Source organism: Heterodontus francisci, chromosome 4 (genome assembly GCF_036365525.1).
Source record: "Heterodontus francisci isolate sHetFra1 chromosome 4, sHetFra1.hap1, whole genome shotgun sequence".
In the NCBI taxonomy this organism is placed as follows: domain Eukaryota; kingdom Metazoa; phylum Chordata; class Chondrichthyes; order Heterodontiformes; family Heterodontidae; genus Heterodontus; species Heterodontus francisci.
This window is the reverse complement of record NC_090374.1, coordinates 41,557,477-41,570,835: the sequence shown is the minus strand read 5'-3', so window position 1 is coordinate 41,570,835 and position 13,359 is coordinate 41,557,477. Positions and strand designations below refer to the sequence as shown.

Here is a 13,359-nt window from a genome sequence, read left to right as displayed (position 1 = left end):
AGAAGGAGCATAAATCTGCAAGGACTCTAATTTTTTCTATTTTTAAATGTTGTTTATATTTTAGTAGTGTTTAAGAATTTAGTTTTCCTAATTAAACAGTTAATTTATTGATTTAAAGACACCTGGTTTGGTTAGCTTCATTCGGGGATTAATAGAAGGTACAATTTGGCTGGGTCTTTCTTTAATTTGGAAAGTTTAAACTGATATGTTAGGCGATGTGAGGGATGGGATTGAATTAACTGTGCGTTTCTCCCATCACAATCAAAATCATATATTTTGATTGGGTGGTTTGACTGGAGCGGTCGGTCGTAACAAGGACAAATCGCAAGATTACCAATGTAAGGGAAACAACAAATTTTTGCTGCATCAGAAGAGAGTGCTGATTGGTTGGCAAGAGGACTGTTAGGTAGAAGCGTTGCAAAGGAAAATGCACCAGTTTATAGTGACTGACAGTTAACTGCCAAGCTTTGTTTGAAATTTAAACCAGGCAGCTTGACTCTGATTGGTCAAGGCATTGCCCTGAGCTATGAACCAGTGAATGGCTGTTGCTCATTTTGTTTAGCTGAAACAGGCACAATGTGTGTACTTGTTCTTTCTGTCTGCAAAGAACAGGGCCCTGTGTATTCATATATGTAGCTTCCAGTACATGTAAATGCATCACACTGTGAGCCCGACTGTACACACATGTGCAAACATTGCGCCTGTTTCAGCTAAACAAAATGAGCAACAGCCATTCACTGGTTCATAGCTCAGTGCCATGCCTTGACCAATCAGAGTCAAGCTGCCTGGTTTAAATTTCAAAGAAAGCTTGGCAGTTAAATGTCAGTCACTATAAACTGGTGCATTCTCCTTTGCAAAGCCTCTACCACTTGCCAACCAATCAGCATTCTCTTCTCATACAGTATAAATTTGTTGCTTCGCTTACATTGATATTCTTGCGAATTGTCCTGATGAGTGCAAGACGAAAAGCTTCAACAAAATGTCTCTATTTTCAGCAATACCCTATAATTTTTGCACCTTTCTGTAATTTCCTTGCAAATTTGTTCCTTCATGACCTTCCCACTAGCTGGTGGCCTATAGCTAACACCGAGCAATGTAACTGCACCTTTTATTTAGATGAGCACTTGAAATGCCATAGCATACAAGGCTATGGGCCAAATGCTGGAAAATGGGATTAGAATAGTTAGGTGCTTGATGGCCGACACAGACACGATGGGCAGATAGGCCTGTTTCTGTGCTGTATAACTCTATGTTCCTTAGCTCTAGCCAAATTGATTCTGTCCTCGACCCCTCTGGGACATCCTTTTTCTCCAGCACTGCAATGCTCTCCTTAATCAATACTGCCACCCCTCCCCGTTTTTTCCCCTTTCCCATCTTTCCTGAACAGCTTGTATATGGGAATAGTTAACACCCAGTCCTGCCCTACTTTGAGCCAGGTCTCTGTTATAGCCACAACATCATATTTCCACATGGCAATCTGCGCCTGTACCTCACCAATCTTATTAACCACACTCCATGCATTCACACGCATGCACATTAACCCTCATTAGACTTTATTACTTTATCCATTACTCTGACCCCAACTAATAACTTACTATTCCCCACTCTAGTTCTATCTATATCCCTCAGTATTCTGTGCACCTTGATACTCCTCTCTGATATTTCCTCCTGGATTCCACACTCCTGACAAGTTACCAGTTTTGCTTCCCTCCAATCTGAGCTCCCTTTCAGGTTCCCATCCCCCTGCCAATCTAGTTTAAACCCTCCCCAACAGCAGTAGCAAACCTCCCTGGGAGGATGTTAGTCCCAGTCCTGCTAAGATGCAAACCGTACATTTTGTACAGGTCCCTCCTGCCCCAGAACCTGCTGTTCACCCTCCCCCAGAAGAATGTCCTGTAGCCACTTGGTGTCATCCTTGACCCTGGAACTACCCTGGAGTCACGTACACGGCCGCAAAAATGCTTGTCTGTTCCCCTAACTAATGAATCCCCTATCACTACTGCTCTTCCACTCTTCTTCCTCCCCTCCTGTGCAGCTGAGCCACCTGTGGTACCACAAACTTGGTTCTGACTGCACTCCTCTGAGGAACCAACACCCTCACCAGTATCCAAAAGGGAAAACTGATTAGCGAGCGAGATTGTCTCAGGGCACTCCTGCACTATGAGCGTGGTTCTCTTAGACTGCCCGGCAGTCACCCATTCCCTGCATGCTTCTAACCTATGCTGTGACCACCTCCCCAAACGTGCTATCCACGTAGTTCTGTGCCTCGTGGATGCACCACAGTGACTCGAGCCAACGCTCAAGTTCCGAAACATGGGGGTGCTCAAGCTTGTGCAGCCAATGACACTTCCTGTAGATATGTTTGTCCAGGACATATAGTGCGTCCATGACTTCCCACATGCCACAAGCTGTACATTCCACTCGGCTGAGCTGCCCTGCCATACTTGAATTTTACAGACTATTTATTATAAGTAGAAAAGCTTACCGGTTACTCACCAAACAGCTCCTTCCACTTCACTGAAGTAAGAACCAAATACTGGAGGGTGAAAAAAGTAGAGAAAAGGAGCACCTCCTCCCCCCTTAACCGAACTCCCCACTCACCAAACTCATATCTCCACACTCAGCTTGCAATCTGCACTCTGTTTGCAGGCTGCACCCAGACCTCTGTATTCATACTTTTTGAAGTTGAAACTGTAGCAACCAGATTGGACCAGTTAGCTACTTAACTAGTCAGCTACTCTGCAGTGGAGCTTGTTAATCCCTGCCCAAGGCTGGAAGAAGCTGACTTTACTTTCTTAACTTACTTTACTTAACTTATTACTTTATTTAGAGGGTAAATTCCAGTTAAATGCTAACTGTAGACCAGATTTTTAGCAAGATATTGACACTTAGAAATCTCCAGTCACCAAACTTCTATCTCAACACTCTGCTTGCAATCTGCACTCTGTTTTGTAGCAGGTGGTGAGGGAACCAACAAGAGGAAAAACCTACTTGATCTCGTCCTCACCAATCCACCTGTCACAGATGCACCTGTCCATGACAGTATTGGTAGGAGTGACCACTGCACAATCCTTTTGGAGGCAAAGACCCATCTTCACATTGAGGATACCCACCATCATGTTGTGGTACTACCACTGTGCTAAATGGGATAGATTTCGACCAGATCTAACAACTCAAGACTGGGCATCCATGAGGTTCTGTGGGCCATCAGCAGCAGCTGAATTGTATTCAACCACAATCTGTAACCTCATGGCCCAGCATATCCCCCACTCCATCAAGCCAGGGGACCAACCCAGGTTCCGTGAAGACTGCAGGAGGGCATGCCAGCAGCAGCACCAGGCATACCTAAAAATTACATTTCAGCCTGGTAAAGCTACAAACCAGGACTACTTGCATGCCCAACAGTGAAAGCAGCATGCAGTAGACGGGGCTAAGCGATCCCACAACCAAAGGATCAGATCTAAGCTCTGCAGTCCTGCCACATCCAATCATGAATGGTGGTGTGTCTGGCATCTACCTGGCAATGTGGAAAATTGCCCAGATATGTCCTGTACACAAAAAAGCCTGGCCAATTACCGTCCTATCGGTTTATTCTGGATCATCAGTAAAGTGATGGAAGGGGTCATTGGCAGTACTATCAACTGGCACTTGCTCAGCAATAACCTGCACACTCATGCTTAATTTGGGTTTTGACAGGGCCACTCGGCTCCTGACCTCATTAGAGCCTTTGTCCAAACATGGACAAAAGAGCTGAACTCCAGAGGTGAGGTGAGAGTGACTACCCTTGACATCAAGGCAGCATTTGACTGAACCCTAGCAAAACTGGAGTCAATGGGAATCGGGGAAAACTCTCAGCTGCTTGGAGTCATACCTAGCTCAAAGGAAGATGGTTGTGATTGTTGGAGGTCAATCATCTCAGTTCCAGGACATCACTGCAGGAGTTCCTCAGGGTAGTAACCTGGTTCCAACCATCTTCAGCTGCTTCATCATTTACCTTCCCTCCATCATAAGCTCAGAAGTGGGTATGTTTGTGAATGATTGCACTATGTTCAGCACCATTCGCGACTCCTCAGATACTGAAGCAGCCCGTGTACAGATGCAACAAGACCTGGACAACATCCAGGCTTGGGCTGCTAAGTGGCAAGTAACATTCGCGCCACACAAGTACCAGGTGTCAGGCAAGCGCCCACCTGCCAAGAATGAGGAAAATTAATTTCGCCACATAAACATTGATTTTAAACTGTTGTTGGTGAAGAAAAAACTTGCTTTAAAAAACAGTTGGAGGCTTTGGCTGGAGAGAAACATTAGCATATCAACAGACAGGACTTCCAAAGGACAAAGGGGCTATTCCCTGCTCCAATTTAATCCACAATGGACTTTTGATTACCAGACATTGAAGCATTCCAGGTTAACTGCTAAGATGGCCGAATACACAAACAGACATGGTCAGACCAGTTTAGTCACATGTCTAATTGACTGTTGGAGTTTTTTGAATTTGAACTGGCCACAGGTTTAAAACTCAGAAAGCACTTTGCTTCTGGACTGAGAACATTTCTCTCCTGTCTACTCCCATCTCTTTCTCACGGAACAGAAGACCCATAGAAGACGTGTGAACTCAAAGAGATAAAAGTCTCCTACGTGAACAAGGTTTAAGAAAAATACTGGGCCCCAACATAAACTAAGAACTGTCTACAATCAAAGACTCTATGGCGAGCTGGAAACACAGAAACAGTAACAAGAAACCCCCATCAGAGACTGCCTCAAACCTCTCTACTTTTCTTCCGCTCTTTTCTTTCCCCATTTGCATTTGTGTATCGCGTGTGCATTCTAGCGTGGGTGCGCCGTATATCCGTAGGCATTAACTGAATTAGAGTTTAAGTTTTTAGTTTAAGTTTTAATAAATTTCACTTTTCTTCTTCAAACCTAAGAAAGCCTGCTTGTGCTCATTTCTTTGCCTTATAGTTGGAAAGCAGTGAACAAGGATTCACCAAGGGGAAGCTCAAAACACACTGTGTTTAAAATTAAACCCTGTTACAATAAGACCAGATGAAGGCAGTAAAAAACCCCGAGACACCTTTCTCACCTGGTCGTAACACAGGCAATGACCATCTCCAACAAGAGAGAATCTAACCATCTCCCCTTCAATGGCATTATCGTCACTGAATCCCCAACTATCAACGTCCTGGGGGTTACCATTGACTGGAAACTGACGTGGACCAGCCACATAAATACGGTAGCTACAAGAGCAGGTCAGAGGCTGGGAATTCTGCGGCGAGGACACGAGTTCAAAGTGAAAGGGGAAATGTTTAGGGGGGATATGCGTGGAAAGTTCTTTACGCAGAGGGTGGTGGGCACCTGGAACGCGTTGCCAGCGGAGGTGGTAGACGCGGGCACGATGGAGTCTTTTAAGATGTATCTAGACAGATACATGAATGGGCAGGAAGAAAAGAGATACAGAACCTTAGAAAATAGGCGACATGTGTAGAGAGAGGATCTGGATCGGCGCAGGCTTGGAGGGCCGAAGGGCCTGTTCCTGTGCTGTAATTATCTTTGTTCTTTTGTTCTTTGAGTAACTCACCTCCTGACTCCCCAGTTCCAGTCCACCATCTACAACGTCAGGAGTGTGATGGAATACTCTCCACTTGCCTGAATGGGTGCAACTGCTACAACACTCCAGAAGCTCAACACCATCAAGGACAAAGCAGCCCGCTTGAATGGCACCCCATCCACCACCTTTAACATTCAATCCCTTCATCACTGATGCACAGTGGCAGCAATATGTACCATCTACAAGATGCAGTGCAGCAACTCACCAAGGCTCCTTCAACAGCACCTTCCAAACCCAGGACCTCTACCACCTAGAAGGACAAAAGCAGCAGATGCATGGGAACACCACCACCTGCAAGTTCCCCTGCAAGCTATACACCATCCTGACCTGGAACTATATCGCTGTTCCTTCACTGTCGCTGGGTCAAAATCCTGGAACTTCCTTCCTAACAGCACTGTGGGTTTACCTACACCACAAGGATGCAGCAGTTCAAGCTCACCACCACCTTCTCAAGGGTAATTAGGGATCGGCAGTAAATGCTGGTATACCCAGCGATGTCCATATCCATGAATGAATAAAAAGAATGGTGCCCAATTTTCAGTAAAGTGCCTGGAAGCAGTGAAAATCCTGGTTTCTGAATGGTCGTAAATCACTTCCCAAGTTACTTCCTTGTACTTCCTTAAGAATCACTGCACTTACTGTACTTGGATTAGATTTCAATCCCCCAACAGCCATCTTCAATTTTTTTGCCCTGTCTTCAATTGTGAGTAATTAACCTGCTTGGAGCGAAGAGGAAAGTATGTTGGCTGCAAGGTGATATGCCTGGTGATTGCGGTTTGGATTGGAGCCTACCCTCAGTGGCAGACTTGTACAGTTACGCCAAAGCCATGCAAGTTCACAGTACTGTTGATGATTGACCAATTTTACTTACTGAATCATACCAGGGTTAGATTATAAGGGCAGGTTGCAAAAACTTGGTGTATTTCTTCAAGGGATTTGGAAACCAAATGATGTGTTAGCCTTTATTACAAAGGGATTAGATAATAAATGTGAAGAAGTGTTACTGCAATTGTATAGGATCTATTGAAACCACACCTGGAGAACTCTGTGCACTTATGGTCTCTTTACCTAAGGAAGGATATACTTGCCTTGGAAAGAGTGCAACAAAGGTTCACTAGATTGATTCCTGGGATGAGGCCATTGTCCTATGAAGAGAGATTATATTCCCTTCAATTTAGTAGAATGAAAGGTGATCTCATTGAAACATATCAATTCTTAAAGTACTTGACAATGTAGTTCCTGGAAGGATGTTTGTATGACAAGGTAGATGCTGGAAGGATGTATCCCCTGGCTGAGGAGTTGAGAACTAGGGCTCACAGTCTCAGAATAAGGAGTCGGCCATTTAGGGCTGAAATAAGATGAAATGTCTTCACTCAGAGGGTTGTGGACCATTATAGTTCTCTACCCCAGAGGGCTGTGGATACTGAGTTGTTGACTATATTCACGACAAAGTTTGATATATTTTTGGATGCTAAGGGACTTAGGAGATATGGGGATAGTGTGGGAAGGTGGAATTGAGGTAGAAGGTCAGTATGATTTTACTAAATGGCGGAGCAGGCTCGAAAGGCCAAATGGCCTACTCCAGCTCCTATTTCTGATGTTTTTAGATTCTTGTTTTCGAATATAATCTTAAAATTAGAATTAAGCCATTCAGAAGCAAAATCATACAAAGAGCTGTAGAAATCTGGAACTCTGTCCCCAGTAAGGCAGTGGAAGCTTCCGTGATGGATGGTTAAATTCTTGTTAGGTAAGTATATCAAGGTATATGAGCAAAGGTACGTAAATGGATTTTGGGTACAGATTAGCCATGGTGTAATTGAATGGTAAAGGAAGGCGTGAGGGGCTGAATGGCCTACTCCTGTTCCTAAAAGCCTATCTTGGCTTCAGATAGCCCTAATGTAAGGCAATACCTAATGGACAAAGCCATCTGGCTGAACAGATGGCAGGAAGTCGCCTGTGCTGACAGGCTGCATGAATTAAACTCGAGTAGTAATCATGAAAGTACTTGATAGGCTCCTAAGTATTGGCACTGGCTAGTCTGTCTTTGGACTTTGGTAAATAGGATATTTCCTTTTAAGAGATTGCATTAAGAAAAACTCTACTTTTATGGAAACATCTCGAAAATTTTGTGAACATTTCTTTATTCCAATCCAGAGCAATGCAATATCAAAGCCTTGAAATGTGTGGTCAAACACTACAGTGGAAGTCATCCTCCCCCTCCAAGCTTCAATTTGTAGTAATTTAGACCAAGTTTAGACTTAAGACAATTGCAAATGTTGACCCATTTGAAATGCATCCTGTGCTTTATGTGTTTTCTCATTGCTGTCCAAAGGACATTTTAACCAAGGAACAGGATAGAGTGGAACTGCAGTCTAGATATTTTCTACAGTATCTCATCATGCTGTTCCACTTCTGGAATTGGAAGTTCTTGTGACCTGTAGAGCAGCAGCCCTAGTAGCTGCCAGATATGTGAGGCTGTATTTTGTAGGAGCCTCGACATTGGGATCCATGGCTGCGGGGGGTGGGGCATGAAGATGGCCCCAGATGAGGCCCGCCACAGACCTCGATGCTGGCAGGGCCCATCCTGATCTTGCCGGAGCCAGCGAGTCGTGTGGTGGCCTCCCCGGCCACTCGGCAATGGGACCCAGATTTGAATATTCAAATAAATTAACTCACCTGCATTAATGACATTCCCATCACCTCCATCTTGATAGAGGTGGCCGGCATTGCTGCGCCTTTGAATCCCTGTCCAGGGAAACGAGGCGTAACACCAGTGGGGAAGGGGGAGGAGATAAGTTTCTCAAAGCGGGGGTGGGGGGGGGTGCGGTGGAGAGCTGGGTCAAACTCTTTGGATTGGTGGGAGGGATTGTGGGAAGGGGTTGAAGGTTAATTAGAATTAGAATTAGAATTAGAACATTACAGCGCAGTACAGGCCCTTCGGCCCTCGATGTTGCGCCGACCTGTGAAACCATCTGACCTACACTATTCCATTTTCATCCATATGTCTATCCAATGTCCACTTAAATGCCCTTAAAGTTGGCGAATCTACTACTGCTGCAGGCAGGGCGTTCCACGCCCTTACTACTCTCTGAGTAAAGAAACTACCTCTCACATCTGTCCTATATCTATCACCCCTCAACTTGAAGCTATGTCCCCTCGTGTTTGCCATCACCATCCGAGGAAAAAGACTCTCACTATCCACCCTATCTAACCCTCTGATTATCTTATATGTCTCTATTAAGTCACCTCTCCTCCTCCTTCTCTCCAACGAAAACAACCTCAAGTCCCTCAGCCTTTCCTCGTAAGACCTTCCCTCCATACCAGGCAACATCCTAGTAAATCTCCTCTGCACCCTTTCCATAGCTTCCACATCCTTCCTATAATGCGGTGACCAGAACTGCACGCAATACTCCAGGTGCGGTCTCACCAGAGTTTTGTACAGCTGCAGCATGACCTCGTGGCTCCGAAACTCGACCCCCCTACTAATAAAAGCTAACACACCATATGCCTTCTTAACAGCCCTATTAACCTGGTTAGCAACCTTCAGGGATTTATGCACCTGGACACCAAGATCTCTCTGTTCATCTACACTACCAAGAATCTTCCCATTAGCCCAGTACTCTGCATTCCTGTTACTCCTTCCAAAGTGAATCACCTCACACTTTTCCGCATTAAACTCCATTTGCCATCTCTCAGCCCAGCTCTGCAGCCTATCTATGTCTCTCTGTACCCTACAACATCCTTCGGCACTATCCACAACTCCACCGACCTTAGTGTCATCTGCAAATTTACTAACCCACCCTTCTACACCCTCTTCCAGGTCATTTATAAAAATGACAAACAGCAGTGGCCCCAAAACAGATCCTTGCGGTACACCACTAGTAACTAAACCCCAGGATGAACATTTGCCATCAACCACCACCCTCTGTCTTCTTTCAGCTAGCCAATTTCTGATCCAAAGCTCTAAATCACCTTCAACCCCATACTTCCGTATTTTCTACAATAGCCTACCGTGGGGAACCTTATCAAACGCCTTACTGAAATCCATATACACCACATCCACTGCTTTACCCTCATCCACCTGTTTGGTCACCTTCTCGAAAAACTCAATAAGGTTTGTGAGGCACGACCTACCCGTCACAAAACCGTGCTGACTATCTCTAATGAACTTATTCTTTTCAAGATGATTATAAATCCTGTCTCTTATAACCTTTTCCAACATTTTACCCACAACCGAAGTAAGGCTCACAGGTCTATAATTACCAGGGCTGTCTCTACTCCCCTTCTTGAACAAGGGGACAACATTTGCAATCCTCCAGTCTTCCGGCACTATTCCTGTCGACAATGACGACATAAAGATCAAGGACAAAGGCTCTGCAATCTCCTCCCTAGCTTCCCAGAGAATCCTAGGATAAATCCCATCTGGCCCAGGGGACTTATCTATTTTCACACTTTCCAAAATTGCTAACACCTCCTCCTTGTGAACCTCAATCCCATCTAGCCTCGTAGGCTGAATCTCAGTATTCTCAACAACATTTTCTTTCTCTACTGTAAATACTGACGCAAAATATTCATTTAACACTTCCCCTATCTCCTCTGATTCCACACACAACTTCCCACTACTATCCTTGATTGGCCCTAATCTAACTCTAGTCATTCTTTAAGTTAAGTTATTAAAGGACAGGGGGGATAGGTCGCAATCTGAATCAAAGTTATTCTGGGAGGGGAATGGCCTACTAATGACTCGATTATTCCTTTGGGGTGTGGGTGAGAGGAGTGCAGATGTAATGTAATGTATAAATTAAGCTTTAAGTTTCTTCTTAGGCCTTGAAGCACTTTAAAAATGATGCCGGAGCCTGCGCAGTGGCGCCGGATGCCGTTGCCGGGGATGGCTCACCCGCCCCCTCCACGTCATCGGGTGGGGGGGGGGGTCAGTCCACCCCGGCCCTGTTAATGAGCTGCCATGTATAAGATCGTGGCGGCTCTGCGGAGTAAAACCCGCACGTGCGGGCCGCCATCTTTTACGGCCCCCACCGTACTCGGCGGCAGCAACATAAAATCCAGCCGGTGGTTGTGTTCTGTTATTAGCTGGGGTAGGGTAAGGCCACTAAGACATTGCAGAAATTAGAGCCTTATGGACTTTTCATTGTGTTTTTAGGCTAGAAATATTTGTTTCGGTTGTAAAGTAATATTCTTTAAATGATGACCCAAGGATCTTATGAAGATCTTATCAGATTAAATGTTTTGCATTTTTTTGATATGTACAGGAGTTGCATACTGAACTTGGTCTGGGCGATAAACCCTTATTCCGCCGTCCCATGGCTTTTCGGTTTCCAAGTGATGAGTTAATGGATGAGTACGTGAGAAATGTACACAAGTATCTTCTTCCTCCCAATCCTGATGAGTTCAAGGTATAAACCCATATTTACAATACTGTATACCTTGTAGAGCAAAATCACCATAGTAACAGCATTATTTGTTATTACAAACATTTTTATAATGCATAAATAGGCCAAAGGGTGGGAAGAAAATCATATTTTGACTCAATTATTTGCACTTTTGAGCTTAAAATTTTATGTTTTATTTACTATAAAACAGGTTTTTATAGTGCACGGATTGTATACCTATAATCACCACTTGCAGGATGGTGTAGATGACAGAGGATGGGGTGCTCCATACCGTTGTTTGCAAATCATCATCTCCTGGTTCAACTATCAGGGGTACATTGCCAAACCTATACCTACACTTCCAGAAATCCAGCAGGTATAATAATTCTTTTACATTAATATTAATACTTTTTACACTTGTCTATGCTTACTTATGGGAATACTCAAAAAACACCTTAATTTTAAAAAGTTTGTTTATTGCCGTATAACATAGCACCCTGATAAATCCATTTTGAGAACAATTTTGATTGCTGTTTGATCAGATAATTGAAGCTCTAAAGTATCAGTTGAATTCAATTAAATAGCTTGTTTTTCTGGATATCTTCATAAAATTTGATAAGTTTCAAGTAAAGGGAATTCCTGGTTTAATGCTGGGTAGTGGCAGAGCCAATGAGACTTTGGTGGGGAGGGGTCATCATCCCTCCAGTCACTTTAAGTGTCCCAACACAGCATTAGAGGATATCAAACCATTAGCATCTCTGTCTGCCTCCATTTTGTTATAAATGGAGGCAGAGCTATGTTGAGATGAGGAGACAAACTGGGACCGGGTGGGAACAGGGTTTGAAAACAGATTTGGACTGGATGGGGGAGTTGTTGGTCATGTGTTTTGGAATTTGGGACTGCAAGGGCAGGTGGGAGACTGAGGCTTGGCAGGGAGAGAGAGGGAGAGAGTAACAGAACTGGCAGTCGGGGAAAGGGTCTCAGAGGACTGGGGTTGGAGGTAGGGGATGCAGGAGAGAAACTGAAATTGGCGCATTGGGGTTGGGAGATGACTTAGGGGGTGAAGTGGTTTAGAGTCTGGAAAATAGGGCCCAGCGAAGAGAAAGGGGGAGTCTAGGGAAATGCAGATCAGGTAAGTGGGCTGTTTCATTGGGGGCTGAAAAAGAGTAGGAGATTGTGGCTTGGGCAGTCAGGGAGAGGAATGGTGTTGGGTGGGTTGAATGTGGGGCCCACCATCTCCTGCAGAGCTAGCAGTAACAGCATCAATGTGTTGAGTAGGAGTGGAGTTGAGAGGGTACTGGGCAGCAAAGTGTTGAGCAAAACCTGGGACCACTGTGAAAGATTATTTTTACTCATGGACAAATGAGTAACAAGAGGATGGAGACTGAATTCTCACTGTCAGGACGCATCACACGCTCCAATAGATGGAGGTGATACATGAGGGTTAAGTGGGCTGCTGCTAGCCAAATAGTAGTGCTGGGGAGTTGGGAGGAGCATCTCTCCTCCACTGTCCATAGAAGGGAAAGTAATAGAGAGTTTCCCTATCAATTCTTTAGCGGCCTCCAGGGTTTAGGCCGCTGTAGACCTGGAAAAACTTGCATAGTGCATGCCCCACCTTATTTTCATACATTTTGCAGAAGATTCCTACAACAGTTACATGACCCTTCTTTGCATATTTAAATTGATCCAGTGCTAATTTCAGGTGGCTACCAGGGATGCCTAGAAGCAGTCAAGAGTACTATGGTGGCAGCAATACTGTTGGCACAGATTAGGTGTAAGACCTCACATCCAGAAATTGATAAAAATTGAACCAGTTTTATGCATAAAATACAGGAAAAACCAGCATGTCCACTGTTTTGCTGAACATGGTCCAAGCCAAGTGCCAGGATAAAAGATCAGGCCCACCATGTAAATTAATATTAACACCCTTGATCTACAACTTTAAAAATCAGATCAGTGCTTTGATTTGTATCTTTAACAGCCTAGATTATAAATACTTTCCTAAGGGATGAATAAAAAAAGTTCAAACCCTGAATGTGTGATGTTAATTTTATTATGTATGTTCCATGAATTGCTACTTTTTATAAGCTGTTTTCCTTTTGCATTTTCAGATGTTGACAGAAATTGACGATGATGCTCTCAAAAGTATGGCACCAACAGACTGGATTGGAGTTTTTCAGTTCGCAACATTATTAAATTCTTTGGATATTTCATCGAACACCATGAAGATCCAGTAAGAAAAAAAATAGTAATATGATCATTATAAATTATGTTTTGGTCTGTCTTTCACTGTAAGCCAGAGTGCAAATGACTAGAAGCAGTTGAAGCTTGAGGTGCAGAGTTATATGTTACAAATACATATCT

The 13,359-nt window shown here is 44.2% G+C and overlaps 1 protein-coding gene across 1 annotated transcript in view; it reads left to right on the top strand.

The window, feature by feature from the left end:
- The window catches only part of LOC137368789 (ufm1-specific protease 2-like), a 93,497-nt gene that overhangs the window by 59,644 nt on the left and 20,494 nt on the right, over positions 1–13,359 (top strand). Inside the window, exons 8-10 of the mRNA XM_068028993.1 lie at positions 10,876–11,019; positions 11,207–11,371; positions 13,107–13,228. Coding sequence (XP_067885094.1) covers positions 10,876–11,019; positions 11,207–11,371; positions 13,107–13,228 — 431 coding nt within the window. The remainder of the gene's footprint in view (positions 1–10,875; positions 11,020–11,206; positions 11,372–13,106; positions 13,229–13,359) is intronic.